At 33.2% G+C, this 21613-nt stretch overlaps 1 protein-coding gene across 1 annotated transcript in view; it reads left to right on the top strand.

The window, feature by feature from the left end:
- VPS13B (vacuolar protein sorting 13 homolog B (yeast)) overlaps window positions 1–21613 on the top strand; it is a 542268-nt gene that overhangs the window by 186152 nt on the left and 334503 nt on the right. The window contains exon 12 of the mRNA XM_011966737.1: window positions 2532–2643. Within this exon, the coding sequence (XP_011822127.1) occupies window positions 2532–2643 (112 nt within the window). The remainder of the gene's footprint in view (window positions 1–2531; window positions 2644–21613) is intronic.

Below are 21613 nucleotides of genomic sequence, written 5' to 3'. Positions count from 1 at the left end.
CATGTCTACATTTCAGTTTATGATAAAAAATATATTTAACATTCCAATATTTTATTTAGAAAAATAATAGTGAAAATCGGCTTTTAAACCTGGATATTGTTTACGTTATGTGCAGTTACTATCAGGATTCTAAATCTACAGGTGTTTGACTTCCAGCTTAATCTTTTTATTTCACAATAGAGAACTTCTTAAAATCTAGCATGTCCAGAATGAGTAGTTCCTCATGAGGCTCAATTTTTAAAAATAGAGTTAAAGCAAGGAAGGAAGGCATTAATTTTCATGTTGAAAATATTTCTAGAAGGAACGTTTCCTCATATGGTCCAACTATTAAATACAGGTGAAATAAGCCAAAAAAGAGAAGCTGATTTTTTTGCGGCAATAAAGTAGCTGAAGAAATGACTCAAGGCACTTTCATGTATAAATACATTTTTTTGTTTTTTCTTACATCTCAATGATATATTTTGATAAGCTGAATAATTTCTATAATCAAATTATTTATTTTAATCTAGTTTATGAATGATCTGCATTCCGTGTTCATTTTTTTATTATAACAGTCAGTATAATCTAATGAGAACACTTTTGGCCCTAACAGAAACAGAATTCTGTTCTTGGATCTGGCTTTCTATGTAACACCAAGTACGTCATTTCTCCTCCATATGTACCTCATTTACTGCAATGTTTCTGTTACATTTCAGACTTTCATATGGTGGGTAGTATCTGTAGCCTGGAAGAATGGTTAGCAAATACACTAATTGCACTTTTGTGGTATGATCTATTCTCCAGGCTTACTATTTATTGATTTAATTGATGCCTGCTGCTTAATCAGAGGTTTTACCCACATGGAACTATTTGATAAGCTTGGCATAAAATGCAAGATCTGTAAAATGTAAACAATGTTCATATTATAAGGACCTATAATCAAACCAACCCTCTAAGTTATTTGAAAATAGTGCAGCTGCATGAGAAGTAGTTTTCTATTTGATCTTTTGCTATGGAATTGTAAAAATACTGTCTTTACTGTGACATCCACATGCTAATATTTGTTATGATAGATCATCTCTTTTTCTTTCTCCTTTTGCTGTCACTTCTCCCACCTTCCTACTATTTTGCCTTACCCTGCTCCCTTCATGGTTATCTTATTCTGGTTCCTTATTTCTCTCACTGAATATCTTATTCTTCTAACTTTTTTCTGATTTTCTTAATTCTGACTGTCTTTCCTTGGACTAATCTGAATCAGACCATACCAAGTATACTGAAATAATATACTGAAAATATACTGAAATATACTGAATATACTGAAAATAATACACTGAAATAATATACTGGAAATACAGCTGGAAATAATCTTGTAGCTTTTGCATTCTTTGGGCACCACAGTTTGGGAAATATGGATTGTATGCCTTTGTAGGCAGGTTCTGTTCAGGATATTTCTTAGGTCTTGCAGCCAGTCATTTTCTGTTCTATTTTTGGCAGATGGTAGTTCCTTGAGAGAAATTATAAGTTTTAATATACGTTTACTTCAAGACCTAGAAAGTTGTATATTGTTAGCACTTTTTAAACAGTGTTTATACAGCTACTATAGTAGAATCATCTGTTGGAGAATAGAGAGTAAAATGTAAATGTAATGAATGGGGCCGTTAATTTCTCCTATTCATCCCAAATAGTCCTTAGAAAAGACATTGAATTTACTGGCGAGTTGTGGAAAAGGTGCTGAACTTCAGCCCTAAATCAGAGCGTATAGTCAAATATCATTTTATTTAATACAAAGAAAAGAATTAGAACAGGTACATCCTTTTACCTTTTTTTGTTTTCTGGGATTATTTATCATAGTTTTAGATGTCATTAGGAGGTAGAACTTTTAAAGGGGTCTGGGATTCCAATTTCTAAAGCAATTTTACAGTAGAAGTTATTAAAATTAAAAAGTTATCTGGAATAACAGGTTGATACGTTCTTCCATATTAAATAGTTGGTGTTTTCCATCTTCAATGTGGCAGTCATCATGTTTCTTTTGGATTTTCTGACATTTTGGAGCTTAAAGTGATATACTTTATGTTTGTGTGTGTGTGTTGTATTTAACTGTTATTTAGCATGTAAATTTAAATCGCTTTGAGAATTTGTCACTGACTTTGTAATATCCTTCAATATATTTGTAGACAACAATGAAGTATTAAGAACCCAAAGCTGAAAATCATTTAGGAGAAAGACACAGATTGTGAAGTTAGATAAACATTTGTCTTCAATATTACTTATATATATTTAATATTATAATTTTTAAGTTGGGAGTGGAGTTGTTTGTTTTTTCTTTGCTATTTTAATTGTGTATTTTAACAGGAAACCACTTAATGGGTATGAACAGAGTTAAAAGAATCAAATATTTTTATTTTAAACATGGTTTTTTTTCATTTTACTTTTTCTTATGTATTGCTCTTATCTTAAAGTGTCTGTATTCCATTCCCTCAAAGATTTCTCCTTATGCATAAAGTTATGTACAGATCCACAGTGTATTCATGAATCTCCTTCTTTTGTTACAGTTAATCAGGCAGCAAAAGAAGACACCGTGGTTTTGAAGATTGGCTCTGTTGCCATGGCTCCCCAGGCTGACAATCCCCTTGGCAGATCTGTCCTTAGGAAAGATATTTACCAGTAAGTTTATTTTCTTATGTCCAATCTTGCAACAATTTTCATCCTGCAAAGACGTACAGTGATCAATAACTTACTTACTGTGGCCTGTAGAAATATTTCTCATTCAGAATCTTTTGATATTTAAAACCAGGTTTTTCTGATTTTCTTCAGTTGTGGGTTTTTTAATTCATTCAGACAAATCAAGTATTTCTGTGAAGTGTTGATGAATAACAGAATGTAAGTACTAAGTCACCGTAAAACTGAAGAAACATAGTTTGGAAAATTTTAGCAGATGTCAAATTTGACCAAATCTCTAATCACATAAGAAAACGAGGTCCTCTGTAGAACCACCACATCCTACTGTAGTCATGTTGTATCAAAGTGAAACATTTTATTAATTTAAGTGAAAGCTATTATTTGAAATGTAGGAATGTGGATGTCATATGGATCAAAGCTGTAAAGAAAAGCAAACTTCTAAAGAGAAATTTCACAGTAAACACTTTCTGTGAAAATGCTATGCTCTGGATATTGTCACTGAGTATTTGCAAACCACACCAAGCATATATGGACAACTAAACTGGTGAACATATGTAATCAACATGATAAAAATAATATATGATTCATACTGAAGTTAGCATTGCTGCCAGACAGAAAAATACAGTTGCAAATAATACCAAGTGAGAAAAGTCACAGAAATACAGATGAACAAGTGTCTTATTCTTCTTTCTGGTCTGTTTGTCAGATGATGTTGTCTCTTCTAAAAAATAAATTCCTACTGCTCTCCAGTAAATGTTACTGCTAAGAAAAGATTCTAATTTGGTGATACATTTACCCTTTAGAGGGTGATGGCTATTTTTTATTTAAATAGATCTAGGAACTTCATTTCTCAGATTTCTCTGATATTTGAGTTATAATTTTTTCCTTTGACTTATGTATGTATGATCTCTTCCTTGTATTAATTTTTTGGGTATTTAATAGTATTCATCCCTTAAATAAGTTTTCATGTAGCTAACTTATATATAATCTTAGGATTCCAGAGCTGAAAGGGGCTTTAGGAATTATCTAACTCAACTTCCCTATTTTACAGATTAGGAAACTGAATAACCAGAAGAATACTGTAGTTGTCCCTGGTGAAACAGTAATAGAGCCAAGGTTACAATTCCTATCTTTCGACTCCCTTAGGATCTAGGGAAATGATTTAATAGAATATAAATTATAGATGAGAATACTTTAATTTTCTAACATTTGGAAATTCTTCCAGATGTCTTTATCTTTTCTACTTCAGAAGTAAGTGGTCCTAAAATAGAGACCTACTTTACTTTTGGTGAAAGAAATCTAGGCTATATTAAGAGATCCTATCACCATCAGTAAAGTGAACCACTGGGATAATTCCTTTCCTCCTGTACCCTTTCCACTTTCTGGCTTTTGCATGAGTTGTATTTTTACTTACTGGGAACAGTTGTGTCAAATTGTTTTTTTAGGGTTTCCTTCTGTGTGCCTTGCGGCTTCTTTTCAGTCATCTTTACTGGTCTTCCTCTTAAACAATCTCTTTGATATTAGTATTTCTTAGGGTCTTCCTTTTATTCTTTTTTTTGCCCAACTCTTCTTGGGTGAGGCTGTCTGCTCCTTTGGCTCAGGACAACTTGAATTCCAAGCATGTTGGGTAACTTGGGTTGCCTCTGTAGACCAAGGTTAGCAATATGTGTTAGAATGTCAAACGTAAAATTCTAGATGCTGGATGGCAAACTCAACCTAATAATTTTTCTTTGAAAGCTCACATTCAAGTCATTTCTAAATAAACAAACTAACAAAAGGTGTTCACATAAGAGTTTATCAAAAATGTTTCAAGATCTCAGTGAAATGCTGTATCATCAATATCAAAGGAGTAACAGCAGAATTAGAAACCACTTTTGAGTGAGGTAATCAGAGTGGAAGTAGCTCAGTTAGAATAAAAGTGAATACACAAAGCAAAAGACCCTGCATACTAGGGCTGATTTTATTATTCCTATGATTTTGTTAACCATAAAATCTCAGTGAACTAGATGCAAAAGTCCACATATTATATGATTCCATTTATATGAAATGTCCAGAATAGACAAACTCAGAGAGACAGAAAGGTTGCCAGGGCCTGCTTGTGAAAGGGGAAGGAAGAGTGGGAAAGGACTTTGTCTTGTGGCTTGGGTGCCAGCTCATCCTCAGTAGAACAGAGCACCGAGTAGGTTCCTAAGGTTTCTGACTCCAGGCCCTGGCTCCTGGACAGCATCTCTTGATGCACTTGGGAGCAGGGGAACTCACCACTCTGAAGGGAAGGACTCAAGCCTGGTTAATTGCAGAGCCCTAGGGCCTTGAATGAACACAGGCCATAGCCAGGCAGTGGTTACCACGGGTGTTGGGTGAGACCCAGTGCTGTGCTGGCTTCAAGTCTGACCCAGCGCAGTCCCAGTGGTGGTGGCAGCCACAGTGCTTGTGTCACACACACACACACATCCCTTCCACAGCTCCAGGCAGCTCAGCACAGAGAGGCTGTGTTTGTTTGGGAGAAAGTAAGGGAAGAGAGCAAGAGTCTTTGCCTGGTAATTCAGAGAATTCTCTGGATCTTATCCAAGACTACCAAGGTGGCACCTCTACCAGTCTGCAAGAGCCACAGTGTTACTGGGCTTGGGTTACTCCCTAATGCAGGTATGGCTGCAATGACCAAAAACTTAGATCACAACACCCAAGCTTCTTCAAATAACTGGAATTCTTTCCCTAGAAATATGGGTACAAACAAGCCCAGACCACAAAGACTACAGTAAATACTTAACTCTTAAATGCCCAGACACCGATAAACATTTGTAAGCATCAAAACCATTGAGGAATATATGAGCTCACCAAACAAACTAAATAAGGTACCAGGGACCAATCCTGGATAGACAGAGATATGTGACCTTTCAGACAGAGAATTCAAAATAGCCATTTTGAGGAAATTGAAAGAAATTCAAAATAATAGAGAAGGAATTCAGAATTATATCAGATAAATTTAACAAACAGATTGAAATCATTTAAAAGAATCAAGTAGAAATTCAGGAGTTGAAAAATACAATTAACATATAAATGCATCAGAATCTCTTAACAGCAAAATTGATCAAGCAGAAGAATTAGTAAGCTTGAAGACAGGCTGTTTGAAAATATACAATCAGAGGAGACAAAAAAAAAGAATGAAGTACACCTACAAGGTCTATAAAATAGCCTCAAAAGGGCATAGCTAAGAGTTATTGGCCTTAAAGACAGGTAGAGAGAGTGATAGGAGTAGAAAGTTCATTCAGAGGGTTATAATAGCAGAGAACTTCTTAAACCTAGAGAAAGGTATCAATTCAAGTAAAGGTTGTAGAATACAAAGCAGATATAACCCAAGGAAGACTACCTCAAGGCATTTAATCATCAAACTCCCAAAGGTCAAGGATAAAAAAGGATCCTAAAAGAAGCAAGCAAAAGAACCAAATAACATACAATGGAGTCAGGTATAGTGGCTTGTGCCTGGGATCCCAACCCTTTGGAAAGCTTTAGGTGGGAGGATTGCTTGAGCCTGGGAGTTCGAGACCAGCATGGGCAACATGATGAGACTTCGTCTCTGTAAAAAAATTTAAAAATTAGTCTGGTGTGGTGGCATACGCCTGTAGTCCCAGCTGTTCTGTAATCTGAGGTGGGAGAATCACTTGAGCACAGGAGGTTGAGGCTGTAGTGAGCTGTGATTATACCCCTACACTCCAACCTGGGGGACAGAGAGAGACCCTGTCTCCAAAAACAAACAAAAACCATACAACTGAGCTGCAGTATGTCTGGCAGCAGACTTTTCGATGGAAACCTTACAGTCCAGGAGAGAGTGATATGACATATTTAAAGTGCTGAAGGAAGAAAAGTTGTATCCTAGAATTGTATATGCAGTGAAAATATCCTTCAAACGTGTTGTAGCAGAAATTAAGGCTTTCTCAAACAAAAGCTGAAAGATTTGATCAACATGAGACCTGTCCTACAAGAAATGCTAAAGGGATTCAGTTCTTGAATCTGAAAGAAAAGGACATTACTGAGCAATGAGAAGTCATCTGAAGGTACAGAACTCACTGGTAATAGTAAGTACCCAGGAAAACTCAGAATATTGTAATACTGTAATTGTGGTATGTAAACTACTCATATATTGAGTAGAGAGACTAAAAGATGAACTGATTAAAAATAATACATAGACAGTACAATAAGATATAAATAGAAACAACAAAAAGTTAAAAAGCGGGAGGACAAAGTTAAAGCATAGAGTTTTTATTTTTTCTTTGCCTGTTTGTTTATGCAATTAGTGTTGTCATCAGTTTAAAATAATGGCATATATTAAATTTGAAAAACAGAAAACTCCTAGGGAACATGGTACTATTCTTTGAATACCTAGCTGATAATGTATCATAGGAAGTAGTTCATTCCTTCCAAAGCTAAGAACAGACCTAGGATCATTCAGTCAGTGGATGTTACAATGACACTAATTGCAGCTCAATAGAATGAAAATCTTTCAGATTATAAAAGTCTAATAATAAATGAGGCTTTTTGTTCTTACTCATTTAACAATTATTTTCGGGGAGCCTATTGTACATCAGGCACTATTCTAGATACTGGGTGTATGTCAGTTTACAAAAGAAAGAAAAATCCCTGTGCTCATAGAACTTACATTCTAATGGGAGAGAGAATTACAAGCTAATAAATAGATCATAGGGTACACTAGAATTTAATAAGTGACATGGAGACAAAGCTGGGAAGGGAAAAAGAAATGGAGAGTTAGAGGTGGACAGCCTGGCTTAGTCAGAAGACGCCTCACTGAGAAATTGCAAGGATCCTGAAGCAGGAAGAAGTAAGAGAAGCCCCTGGTGGCTGGAGCATTGTATGCCGGGCGAATTTAGCACGCTGTCAGGAAAACAACCTTATAGAGGAGCCATATAGGTCATTGTGTGGACTTTGGCTATTAGTTTGAGTGAGACATGGTTGTGGGGGAAGAATTATCCACACATGCAAAATTTTGAAATATGTAATGCTTTTGTTATTTACTAAATGTCTGCTTCAGAAAGAAATGGGGGGGATCACCAGAAGGGACTAGAGATATACATTTAAAAAGAGGTTAAATCTACATTTGAAAATAAAGGGAGTCACAATTCAGAACAAATGGAAGTGTAACATTCAACCCTAAAAGAATCATGTTAAGAATTATTAATATTTTTGCTACTTGAGTTAACTGAATATATAATATGAATTTCTTTCACTTATTGGGGAGTTGATTTTGTCATCAAATGGAAAGGTTTCAGAGAGTTTGAGCAGAGAAGTGACATGATTCTTTTTATACTTAAGCAGATTACTCAGGCAAGGAAAGGCAAGGGAAAGGGAAAAGCTATTGCTCTAATCTTGGAAGAAGATAGTGGCGACTTGGGCAAAGTTAGTAGTGTGGAGCTGGTGAGAAGTGGTCAGATTCTGGAGATGTTTGAGAGGTAGAGCCATGAGAATTTGCACATAGGGTTTGAGAAAAAGAATACAAAGATAATTCAGTTATATATGGCCTAAACAACTGGGAGGATGAAAATTAACTGAAGAAGGAAAACTGTAGGAAGATTTATTTTTGGAGAATTGAGTGAGTGGAGATTAGGAGTTTGTTTTTGAAAACGTTGACTATCTCAGGAGTTAATGAGCTCCCCATTTCTGATGTAGCAGAGACTAATAAGCCACATACAAGGCTTAAAAGGGAAAATGATTTATGTCAAATTAAACCAGTGATTCCTAAATTTACTGTGTTTCCAAATCACTTCAGGATCTTGATAAAATGCGGATTTTGACTAAAAAGGTATTGTTTGAGGCCTAAAATTTTACATTTCTTCTAGGCTCCTGGGTGACTGGGTGTGATAGCGTTACTGGGTGATACTGATATGCCATTTCAGAGGCTACACCCTTTGTAGGAGATGATTAAATCCATTTTTTTACAAACCTTTTAAACTGAGATCATTTAAAAAAATTTTTTTAAATGAATACTAACAACTTTTAATGCTAAAAATCAAAACACCATGAAAGGTTCTGTGAGAAACATTAAATATCCTCCATTCTCAGTCTTTCCCACTCCGTATCCGAGGTTGCTCTCAGTGGATTCTTTTTATAACATCAAAATTTTTGTAAACTTTTAGTTGATAGTGGTTAACTTTTGGAATCTGTGACTGAGAAAATGTAAAATAATAAAACACTTCTGTTAACTAACACGTTATATGAATTTGTACTTTACTACTCTCAAAAGCATCTGATCCACTAGAAAACAACAGAACATACGTAACATGTTATTTATTCAGTGACTATGCAATGTGTAGCCCAGGTATGTATTGTCATTGGCCCTCCCATAACCTTTACCTTCTTTACTTGCCTCCTCCTTGCCTGATAATCTACCTGGTTTGTAACTGCCAGCTCCTCGATAGGATGATCTTTGTTTCCTTTAAACTCAATCTGAGATTCTCCTATTCTGTGATGTGTTCAACCATATCCCTGATTTATACCATAGTCCTGAAGCACTGTCTGACCTGAAGTTGTTTTTTTATCTTACATAACCCCTTCTCCTGAGAAATTTTTCAAGTCCTTGTCTCAAGCCAAAAAAGAAGCAGGAAACAGTTAAGTAAGATGTTATAAAGGCAGATTTTTAAAAATTACCCGTGGTGAAAGTGTTTTTTCATAGGCTGATTAGAGATTATAAACAAACAAGGTGAAAATATTTAAATATTATAACTTAAGCATATTAATGATTTAATAAATTGTCTGGTCCGAGTGAAGTGATGTTTACAACTAATTGATCATGACCAGTTACAGATTTCTTCGTTTCTTCTCCACTTCCACTGCTTCACTTGACTAGCCTTAAAAAAAAAAAAAGTTAATAAACTTGATTACATTTCTCTTATATAAATGACATATATTTCTTAGAAACTTTATGTTGTGCAGTATGCTAGTGTATCCTCTATACCTTATTAACTATAGTTTGTATGGTTGTTTCTATTAAATATATTTAATGTTTCTATTAAATATTTCTATGAAATAATGAAAACAAGTCTCAGAACCTTGAGCCATGTTATGCTATAATTGCTCTAGAAGAATTACACTGGATTTATATTATTTATACTTTCTACGTCTTTTCTGAAAATTTCATTTTCTCTGATTCTGAATACTGTCTGTAAGTAGTTTGACTTGATTTTCATGGTTTTTAATGATTTTCTAAAAATAGCTTTTATTATAAGAAATAGAATACTATTACTAATTACTAGTTACTAATACAATAGGGATCTTTGAGACATTTATGCCCTTCGTTTGTATGCATTCATTTATTACTTTAATTCATTTATTTATTAAATATACATTGATTAATATTTGCAGCTATTCAACAGACATTGAGTGTTTATGATGACTAGACACCGATAGTAGATACATATTTTTGACTGGAACGTATGGTACTGTATGACTTCACAGAACTCAAGACTTCAACTACATTATCTTACATTGTAATTTCGATAGGTTCCATATCATAATAATTGCATGCTTTGTCTATAATACCTCCCAAAATGCCTAGGTTGATGAAATAAGTGAAAGTAGAAGTTTTGAACTTGCACCCTAAACTTTTTTCATGGTCTCATTTTTATCATTAAGTATCCTTACAGCATTGTATCCTGTCTTCTGAAAATTAGTATAAGAAGAAAGCGTGATCCCAGAAGTTCCATCTAGATTCGCAGTTTTCACAGAAAGGAATAGAGAAAAGTGTTCGTAAATTTCATTCAAGTTTTTTTCTTTTTAGAAGTAGTAGAGAGAATAGAAATATTACCATTAATTATTCATGAGTATATTTAAGTAAATACATTACCTTTTCAGTAAATTTTAATGGTCTTTTTTTCAAATTCTGTTTATATCCTGTTTTTTAAAAATATTGATTCTTTAAAAATTTAGCTTATGATTTAATCTTCTGATTTTGAAATTAAAATAAGAAAAGGTAAAATAACATTTTAAAATTTTATAAATAAATTTTCAGAATGATACCTTTTTTGAAAGTACATCTATCTTTATTTTAATAAACCTATATAACTAAAACATTTAAATTTTTTTAAATAAAAAGATAATCTTGTTTATTTTTTAAAAATCAAGTAACGCCAAAGTGTATGCAGCTCTTCTCCTTGCCAGGGCTTATTCTGAATGGTAACCACCTCTTTACTCCATGGCCACTGTTAGATCAACACTCACAGACCGTTTGTCTCTATGCGTGTGTGTCTGTCTGTCTTAAGTAATGGAATTGTACTCTACATAGTATTCTTTAACTTGCTTGTGTTTAAACTCAATAATCTATTGTGGTCATCTTTCAGTGTCACCATATTTAGACTTGCCATCATACTGGTCTGTTTTTGAGCTGTTTTAGACAGCAAAGATAAAAAACCTCATGTAAACACTGCTTTCTGTTTTAAACCAAGAAAATATGCCTCACTATTAAAGTTCAATTAAAATTAAAAACTCTTATATACTATATTGTGACTGAGACTTCCCTGACCTCAAACTTTATTATACATTATAAAATGTAAAAGGGAAAAATGTTTCCTTCTGTGAAATAGTTACCAGGGCAATTCTTGAAGAACAAGTATATCAGCAAAAATAGGAAATTGAAATTATTATAGCTTATGTGTTCTTTGTTACCATTTGAATCACAAGGGCAAAGTAATTCACAATTCAACACTGCTATGTGAATTAAAATATCACAGGTGTTTGGGCTTTAACAAACCACTCTGAAACATCGTTTATCAACTCTCTGCTCAACACCTGTCATAGTGTTCAGTTTTTAACATGACAAAATCCCTGTCTTTTAACCCAAAATGCATCTTACTCTCTGATCTGACCTTATCCTATACTTTAAATCTTACCACTAGTTGCTTCTTTACATAAGACACTTGTTCAAGTTAAATATTTTGTCTAATCCAATAATGCTTATTATGTGCCTTTCTGTGGCTCTTGTTTATGTATGCATTTTCGACTTTCTTGAAATATAGCTATCTTCCAGTTTAGCCTTTCAGGGTTTTTGTTATGAAGAACTTTACATTAATGGGGGTTTGAATCCTTTAAAAATGTTTTCTCTTTGATGTTCAACACTATTTTTAATTTTTAAAAATCCTTAAGAATCACATGTATTTTTTAATGTCTCAGTTAAATCTTGCTTTCTTTTTGAAATTTTTCATAATCTTTTTCTTGAAAGTAACGTCTCCTTTCTTTGGCCTTCTACAGCAATGGCTGACCTACCTTTATGCAATTATAATAAAATAATAGTAATAGTAACAGCAGTAGGCTGAGTGTGGTGGCTGATGCCTGTAATCCCAGCACTTTGGGAGGCCGAGGTGGGTGGATCGCCTGAGGTCAGGAGTTTGAGACCAGCCTGGCCAACGTAGTGAAACCCTATTTCTACTAAAAATATAAAACTTGCCAGGTATGGTGGCAGGCACCTGTAATTCCAGCTACTTGGGAGGCTGAGGCAGGAGAACCACTTGAACCCGGGAGGTGGAGGTTGCAGTGAGTCGAGATCACACCACTGCACTCCAGCCTGGGCAATAGAGTGAGACTCTGTCTCAAAAAAAAAAAAAAAAAAAAAAAACCAACCAGTAGCAACAGTAGTAATAGCTAACATCTACTGAGTGCTTCCTTTGTGTCAAAGATTCTGTGTATTGCTTTCAATGCAATGCCTACATCTCGGTTGAGCCTTATAATAATCTCATGAGTCAGGTATTATGATTATCTGTATTTTAGAAATAAAATATTCAGTCTGTAGACATTCAGTAGTTTCTCCTAGGCCACACATAATAAGTGACAGAACCAGGACTGTCAGTTCCATTGCTCATGCACTTTACCACTACATCTCGCTGCCTGTATCTGAGTTTCCTGTAAGACATACCAGCTTTAGTTTAACCAGGTTATTTATAATCAGTCTATAGCATGAAGTTTGAAACTTATTTTTGAAGTTTCAAATTTATGTTCCATTAAATTTTGTTATTATTTAATTGTTGCAAAAAACTAGTAAGTACCATTTTTAGTGTATTCTCCTTGTGTTCCTTAGAATAGTCTCAGCTAGAATGAACTTATTATAACCTTAAAACTACAATTTATAATAAAATCATTTATAATCCCAGTGTTTGAGCTCTTTGATACTCGAAGGTACTTGAACATACAATCCATTTTAAGAGAATTTTAATCAGAATATGCTTAATACTGCATTTATTCTACAAATATAGCACCCTAGGTAATGATTTTGATTGCCATCAAGGTTTTTCCCACATCTCTTATGAGCTCTGAGATGAGTAATGACCAGATAAATATTTACATAGATGTATCTGATTAACAAAGTCAATGTATTTTGTGGCTGTTATTTATAGAAAATATTTAAAAGTCATTATAAAACAGAAGCGTTATGAATCGTTTCTCTTTTCCCCTAGTAAAATTTAGTTATTAATCTAGTTGTCTCAAAATTATGAAAGAAAAAGAGATGTTAAAACTTTTGTTAAACGTCTCTCTTCCTCCCATTGTATACTTACACATCAGTATTTTTATAAATTGTGATGAAAAAATATTGGTTTTATTTTAAAACAATGACTTCACATGCATTTCTTATATACCAAAATTACAGCAAAGTTGACTAAGTATGTTATGAAGGCTTCTAGTAACTTAGATTTTTTTCTTTCCACTAATCTTGTGCAATTGAGAAATACTGTATTCAAGCTACATATCTGAATATAGAGTTTATAGAATTAGATATATAAACTTGGAAGTCATCTAACATGATATGTCGACCACCTATTTCATTGCTCTGTCATATTTTATAAAATATTAACAAAAGCTCTTCATACCTATTCAAATAGATTTTTAAAATAGTGATTGTAACATAATTTACCTCATACTTTTTTCAGGAGTATTTCATTTGTTATAACAGAACTTTAAAATATTTAAAGCAGAGCTTTTTACTTTGGAGGTATTTTTAACTAAAAAGTTTTTTTAACTTTCATCTTTAACTTGAGAGAAGTATATTCTTCTTGTAATTGGACATTTGTGAACTTCTGCATACCAGTTTTTGTTCATGCCATAAATATTTGTGGGTTCTCTGAAGTTCCTTCTTGGATTTTATCTTTGACTAATTTATTCCATAGCTCCTTTTTAAACATTGTCAATTGTGAGGTTTTTCAACCTTTTAAAAATTTTTTGCAGACTTTTGCTAATCCTTTTTAGTGCATTCAGTACTAATAGATTTGATTCTGATATGGGTTTTAGCTTTTCTTCATGGATAATTTCATTCTCTTAAACATATCTACAAGCATTATATGAAAACTGCGTAGTAATTTTGGCAAACTTTTGAAAGACATCTTTTATAAGTAAGACTTCTGACAGGTGTACCCTGTTCTGTAGCAGTTTAATCCACGAAATTTTACCTTTAAAGAATTACAAAAGGTAGTGAGCTGATTTGTGTTTCACCCTTAGAAGACATGCGTTAGTAAAATTCTTCCAGAAATATATACAGAATTTTTTTCCATCTGCTTATTGATTTTTTTGTGAGCAACTTTTGCAACAGTGTTTGCTGTTTCTTACTGTGAGTCTGATAACACACCCTCAGCCACTGAAAGAGTGAGAAAATATGCTTTGTTTTTAACATAGTTGATGAAAAATTAACTTTAATTACAAAAATTCACTTTCTTTCATTCTATTTTATTGTATTTTTGTGTTAAATATGCTATTGGCTAAATTTTAATAGCATAAATATTTAACACAAAAATACATACTTCTTCAGCAGAAATTTACTGTTTTATATAACTTAGCAGAAATATTTTTTTTAATTAATATAAAATGTTTTTTAATTTTTTAAATGCATAATCAATCTACTGAGGTTTTGTTTGTTTGTTTGTATGTTTGTTTTTGAGATGGAGTCTCACTCCGTCGTCACCCAGGCTGGAGTGCAGTGGGGCAATCTTGGCTTACTGCAGCCTCCACCTCCCGGATTCAAGCGATTCTCTTGCCTCAGCCTCCCAGGTAGCTGGAATTACAGGCACACACCACCACGCCTGGCTAATTTTTGTATTTTTAGTAGAGACAGGGTTTTACCATATTGGCCAGGCTGACCTCAGACTCCTGACTTCAGGTGATCCGCCCACCTTGGCCTCCTAAAGTGCTAGGATTACAGGCATGAGCTGCCGTGCCTGACCAATTTACTGAGATTTTTAAAATCATAGTTTACAGAACATTAAGTATCTTATTGAAGGTTTTAAATAAATTGACCTTGAGGAACTACCAGGTGATCCAAGATACAGATATTTGCAAGTGACATAATTGTTTCATACATTAAAATCTTGACAGTATCTTTAAAATAATTTTTGAACTCCAAATTCATTTCTCCTGTTATGTATATACTCTTGAAAAATTTTCAAATGGTCATTCTGACTTTTCATAGGGTTAATGTTCCCAATATGAAGGAACATTAGATTAATGTGACCAATGAAATTCATGGTTGAGATTAACTAAATTTTTTATCTTGTTTTACACGTATACTTTAACAGTTGAAAATTGAGGAATATAACCAATAGAAAATCATAGACAAGATTAATATTCTTTTATTGAGCTTAACATCATTAACAATTATGTTTGTATGCTTCAACAAATTGTGTTTATTTTACAATAGGAAAACCATTCTTTTTTATGGACATGTTTATAATAGCCTTTCTTTATTCCTGATGAATGTACCTCAAGGTATGGCATCTCTACTTTATGTATCTTTGTGGTTTCTCCTAAAACCTAGCTTATCATCTTTAACGCTGAGCTGTATTTTCTAGATGCAGTGTTAAGATAAATTCTACAAATTCTCACAAAACTGTTTCCTCCTTCCTCTTCCCAACTTTTAATTTCTTCCTAATTCTCTTTATATAAAAAGCATTCTCAAAATAACTATTATTTTGGTTTTTGGCAAAGGTATGTTTCATATCTAGTGACATTATGACTCTAATCCTATAATGGTTAGTGTTGGTTTCAAATAATTCCCTTTTAGTAAGTCAGAGAGAGAGAGATTGGGATTGTAGGTATGTAAATTAACTTGCCTAAAAGCTTTGTTTGAAAATATTATTGGCAGAGTTTTAGTCCGTTGTGTTATTCAACTGATCTAGTTGAAGGCTTTGGATTTACATTTCGCCCTCACCAAAATAACTGCATCTTTTGTGGCTTCCTATAGCAGGATATAGGTTTCCATGAATATGTTTCTATTTACTGCCAAAAGCTACCTCAATAACAGTGTTGAAAATGACTAGAAGTTCTACCATCATAAATTTTGAAATGTTTTTTTAAATGTATTTACTTTTTTATTGTCATTTTTATACTTGTTTCTAGAAATTCATGTTAGAAAGAAGCTACAGAATAATAGAATGTTTGGGTTCCCATCATAACAGTTTTGTGTTATGAATTTGGAAAATCTATTTTATACTTCTTTCAAATACATTTTTGTTATATTAAGTACACTGGATATATAATATCTTACTATAACCATTCCTGATTGTGTACTTTCATTGAGGCACCAACATTATCATGTGAAATTATTATTTAAACATCTCTGAGTTTAAAGACAAGTGAGAGAAACCATAGGGTACCTTTAAAATGCATCTTTGGAACTTCTGGAATATGATGGCTGTTCACCATAACCACCGACATATAAGACAACTGTTTAAAATATAATAAAACATTGTGCTTCTGTCTTAAGTGTCCAATGTAAAGGAAGAATTGCATTTTTCTCATTAATAACAAAGATCAAATATTGTAACAAAAGAGTAACCTGCAAGTTTATTCCTATAGCTATTCTTATAGTATAACCTGCACATCATCATAAAAGGCTTGAACAGAATGGATGGATGGATAGATTTTTCAAAAAAATCTTTGACCAACTTCAAGTGTTAGAAACCTGTAAATGTGAGAAGCAGTGTTGGCTTTGTAGTTACAATTTCAGAACTATCCATTTTACCCTTTGTTGACTAGTGTCCATTTTCAGCCAGCCCCCTCATACCCCCTAAACCAAAATAGAAGCTAACTAAAAAGAAAATTAAGAAGCAAGCATCTGTGAATTCATTTAATGTGTACAATTAATAATAAATTACCTCTACACATTGTATGAGAACACTTACTAAGCCCTGGTAAAATAAAATGCTGTTACCAAAAAAAATCCTAATAATTTTTACATGAAAGCAAGTAAATAATTATTTGCCAAAACACCAATTTAATCAATAACTCTTAAATACATATGCTTACTTTATTTTATATTTTATTCTGTGTTCACTGAGGTTACTGTCCTAGAATAGACACTATAATTTTGCCTGTTTTATGTGCTAGAAATATTTATCGTGTTTGAAGAACTTCCATCCTGTGTGGTGTAGACAGATAGTTCCTCAATCTGAAACATTTTTCTTGCTCATCATTTCTAACATTGAACTTTGAGCAAAAACCAAATACCTGAAAAGCATTCTACATTGAGAAAGGTAATGAAAAATACAAACATGATCCTAAAAATAGGTAAAAAGTCAGTACATAGCTGATTTTTTTTCTTTTTACTTTTTTCATTTTTTAAATTGAGTTAGAACTTACATATAGGAAAGTATATTTATCATTTATATACAGTTGAATGAAGTTTTACATATATATAGACATGTTACCACAATGCAGCACCCCAGAAACCTTCCTCATTCTTATTCTAGCCTGTATTTGGTAGTGCAAAGATAATCATTATTCTGACCTCTCTAACTATATATTAGGTTTGACATAACTAAATGTTATTATCAATGTTTAGATTGTGAAAACTGTTGTCTCAACATAGGTTGTCATCTGTAAATCTCCTTGACGTAATTTCTGAGTCAATGTCAGATCATATAATTCAAAATATAAATGATTTTAATCCGATTTTTTTTTTTTTTTTTTTTTGAGACGGAGGTTTGCTCTTTTTGCCCAGAGTGGATTGCAATGGTGCGATCTTGGCTCACTGCAACCTCTGCCTCCCGGGTTCAAGCAATTCTCCTGCCTCAGACTCCCATGTAGCTGGGATTACAGGCGCATGTCACCATGCCCAGCTAATTTTGTGTTTTTAGTAGAGACGGGGTTTCACCATGTTGGCCAGGCTGGTCTTGAACTCCTCACCTCAGGAGATCTGCCTGCCTCGGCCTCCCAAAGGGCTGGGATTACAGGCGTGACCACCACACCCAGCCTGATTTTAATCAGAATTTAAAGCACGATTTTAAACTTTAATATCAAATAATATATTATCCACTCTGGTATTTTCCATGTAAATCTCTGAATGCAACCATAAGGAAAAAAATTAAAAATCCGTATATGAAGATTAAACATTATAATTTATAACATCTTCATTCATTAGATAAATTCCTAGCGTATACCCTAATAACTGGCTGTAGCATGAGCTTTTGAGCCAATTTCTATCAATTTCACTTAATACCGTAGTTATTTAGTGAAAAATGTTACATATGTGTGTGGCATTTGTACAACATGGAGTGCATAGCTTCTGTAAAGGAAATAATGTTTTGTATCCTGGGAGCCCATTATCCTTTAACTGAATTGACTGTAATCCAAGTATGGGTTTGATAAACTGACACAACAGTGAAAAGAATCCCTGTCCCATGTCAGCTTATCGAACACACTGTGGACAGCATGTCTTTGGCATTAAACACATTCCCAGTCATTAAAGTTCTGAATAGAAGTCACGAAGCTTGCGTTCAGTGAGACACAACCTCAGTATTTCCAGGTGATTTTAAGAACACCTGATAAAACTGAGGTATAGTACCACTAAACTTTAAGAATTTTCCAAAAACTAGGGGAAAAAAATAACATGCATAGAGTTACAGAATTGCAGTGTTATTGTTCAGTTCGATGATAGAACATATATTAATGAGATATACAGAAAACTAATTAATATCTTGTCATTCTGGTAAACCATGTCAAATTGTGCTGTAAATATATTTATACTGTAGAATAAAACAAAATCAAATATGTTTTGTTTTTTTAATCCTTGTTTTCATATAATAACAGATATCCACTTGGGAAAATTATCCATCAGTCTGAATCTCTCACTATTTTTTTTACAATTTCATTTATTTAATTTGAAAATGTCCATCATCAAAAATTTAGCAGCCTTTTTTGGAATAGTGCACTAAAATCATTTGTAAATTGTCCAAGTTAAAGTATAGGCATGTTTGAAAAAGATTTTTAAAAATTTATTCTAGTGCTGTAAATGTATTTGTGTGAAAAGCTAACTTCTAAGGTGATGTAGGTCAAAACGTTTACTTATAATAATACTTCATTTATACATCTCTATAATAAAAATAGTTACATCTATAACATTTATAGGTGAATTTGCCTGATTCTATATCATATACAATGTGAAAACATTTTTCAGGTTTGTTCTCCATAGTTTAACCCTCAAAGAAGACATTACATTATGCAGTTACAGTACCTTATCAGTGGAGCTCCACTTCTACGCTGCAAATGGAAATGTATTGCAACAGTGCTAAACAGAAGTTGCCCTCCTCTTTGGAGAAAATTGCAGTATCCAAGAGCTCTTTTTAACAAGGGACTACTTTTAAATGTGTCTGGTCACCTCAAAGGATATGTAGAGTGTTTCCTGCCAGTAGAATTAGAGGAAGGAAGCACCAGGCCAAAATGTTTGATGTGTGATGTATTGTAATTCTTTTCATGTGTTTGGTGGTGGCTTTTATATGATGATCAGTGTTCTGCTACTATTTGTGACCCTGGTGTGGTCCAGGTCATTAAAGTTCAACCTTCCTTAATGTATAGGGTCATTAACTATACCTAGCAGCATTATCGTAATTAAGGTACTGTTTTCTTTTAAACAAGTATGTCTCATTTTCATTAAAATATTTCTCATAATTGGAAAATTGACCTAGTGATTGTGATTCTCATGAAAGAGATTATTCAACATTAGAGACCTGCTAGTACTAGCATTACTGTAGACAGATGCTCTTTAAGTTTCCTCACTTTACCTTGTAGTCCTTGTTTTTAAATCAGCGTTTTCTTCACACAATTACCTATGGGTATATAAAGTTCAAGATGGAAACTAGCTTTACATGGTAGTTTTCCTGGATGTTCTTAGATGCAATAAGAATTGACAAAATTGCTGTCAGAATGTAATATACCTTTAATGAAACAAAATGTGATGATTATACATGTTCTTTGTTATTCTGAGATCACATATTCAGATATTACTTTAAATTTTTAGGTTTTTAAATATTTACTCAGTTTAAAATATGTAAAAGTAGGTTCTTTATTCTTTCATATTTATCTTTCTATGCCCTCTAAATTTGCTTTTGGATTTTTTTTAAACTTTGATATCATTTGCTCATCCATTAGTCATTTAGCACTTGACAATGATAGTTCTAAAGGAATATATGCTCTGTTTTGGGATATGTGTGTGTGTCTGTGTCTGAGTGTGTGTGTTTGAGGGTTATTTATTTGAAGAGCCAGTTTCATCTTTTCCCCTCATGTTGAGTATCCAGATATTTTTGGTATTTGCCTTCTGTCTCTTTCAGTTCTGGTACTGGATATATCATTAATACATTAATTTGATAAGGCTAAATGCCTAAAGGATCTTCATGTGATAAAATAAGCTGTCTTTCCTCCATGCATAATGAATCAATTTTATGATCTCACTAACTGATTTCTTCAGAATAACTTGTGAATACCTACCATTTGCTAGCTATTTGCTAGATGTAAAGCTGCACTGGTGACAAAATTATTCATAATCTTTACCCTTCATGGAACATAGTTTAATTGACTTTATCATTATACTTAAAGTATATTAATTGATTTCTTGTAAACATCATTTTCTCTAGGCAAAGAAATATATGGCACATTTAGATTATAAAGGAAGAACTCACAGAATTTTTTTATGTCCTCAGTGTAGCAGTGTGGTGCCTGCATTTATTTTATTCCATAAGAAAGTATTTCACCAGTTTTGTAAATTAAGCTATTGTCATCATTGCTTAACTCACTTTTCAAGTCACGGCTTATGATATTAATATTTAAGATCTAAATGATCATGATTACACTGTAAGCATAATGAAGAACAATGTGAAAAATTTTTTTAAATAACTGAGGCCTTTCACCATTAATTTGTAAACAATTACTCATTTGGCCTTTAAAAAATAGGTACAGTAATTTTCTGCACATTCTTTTGCATTATCTCATAACATATTAAAATACAGATATATAACATGTATAATTCAGAAACATTAATATTGAGTAAGAATGATGTATGATTATAATTTTTGTATTTTATATTGTATTTTAATGTAAATGTGATTTAGTAATGTCCATGAAATATGAATTGCAGACAGAGTATTTGGAGAAGGAATTATTGATACATAATAAAAATTAGGACAGTGCCATGGCTCATGCCTATAATTCCAGCATTTCGGGAGGCCAAGGTGGGAGTATTGCTTGAGGCCAGGTGCTTAATACCAGCCTGGTCAGCAAAACAAGACCCTGTCTCTACGAAAAATTAAAACATTAGCCAGGCACACACCTGTAGTCCCAGTTACTTGGGAGGCTGAGGCAGGAGGATCACTTGAACCCAGGAGTTCAAGATTGCAATGAGCTGTAATCTTGTGATTACGCAAGTGATCACGCCACTGCACTCCAACCTGGGCAACAGACATCGTTTCTGGAAAAAAAAATTAATTTTACATAATGAATAGATGCATTTAAATAAATTGGTAATGGAAAAGATGCCTGCAAATAAGTATTGATGCTGCCTTATTGGAAGTGTATTCTGTTTCTTTTTTTTTCTTTTTTGTACCCTAAAACAGAAAAGGACTCATTTCTATAAGCATTTATATATATAGCATTCATATATAGCATTATATATAAATGCTTGTAGAAATAAATGAGTTATATAAAT

The sequence above is a fragment of the Mandrillus leucophaeus genome, unplaced genomic scaffold (genome assembly GCF_000951045.1).
Source record: "Mandrillus leucophaeus isolate KB7577 unplaced genomic scaffold, Mleu.le_1.0 Scaffold770, whole genome shotgun sequence".
Taxonomy (NCBI): Eukaryota; Metazoa; Chordata; class Mammalia; order Primates; family Cercopithecidae; genus Mandrillus; species Mandrillus leucophaeus.
This window is presented reverse-complemented; position numbering and strand designations above follow the sequence as displayed.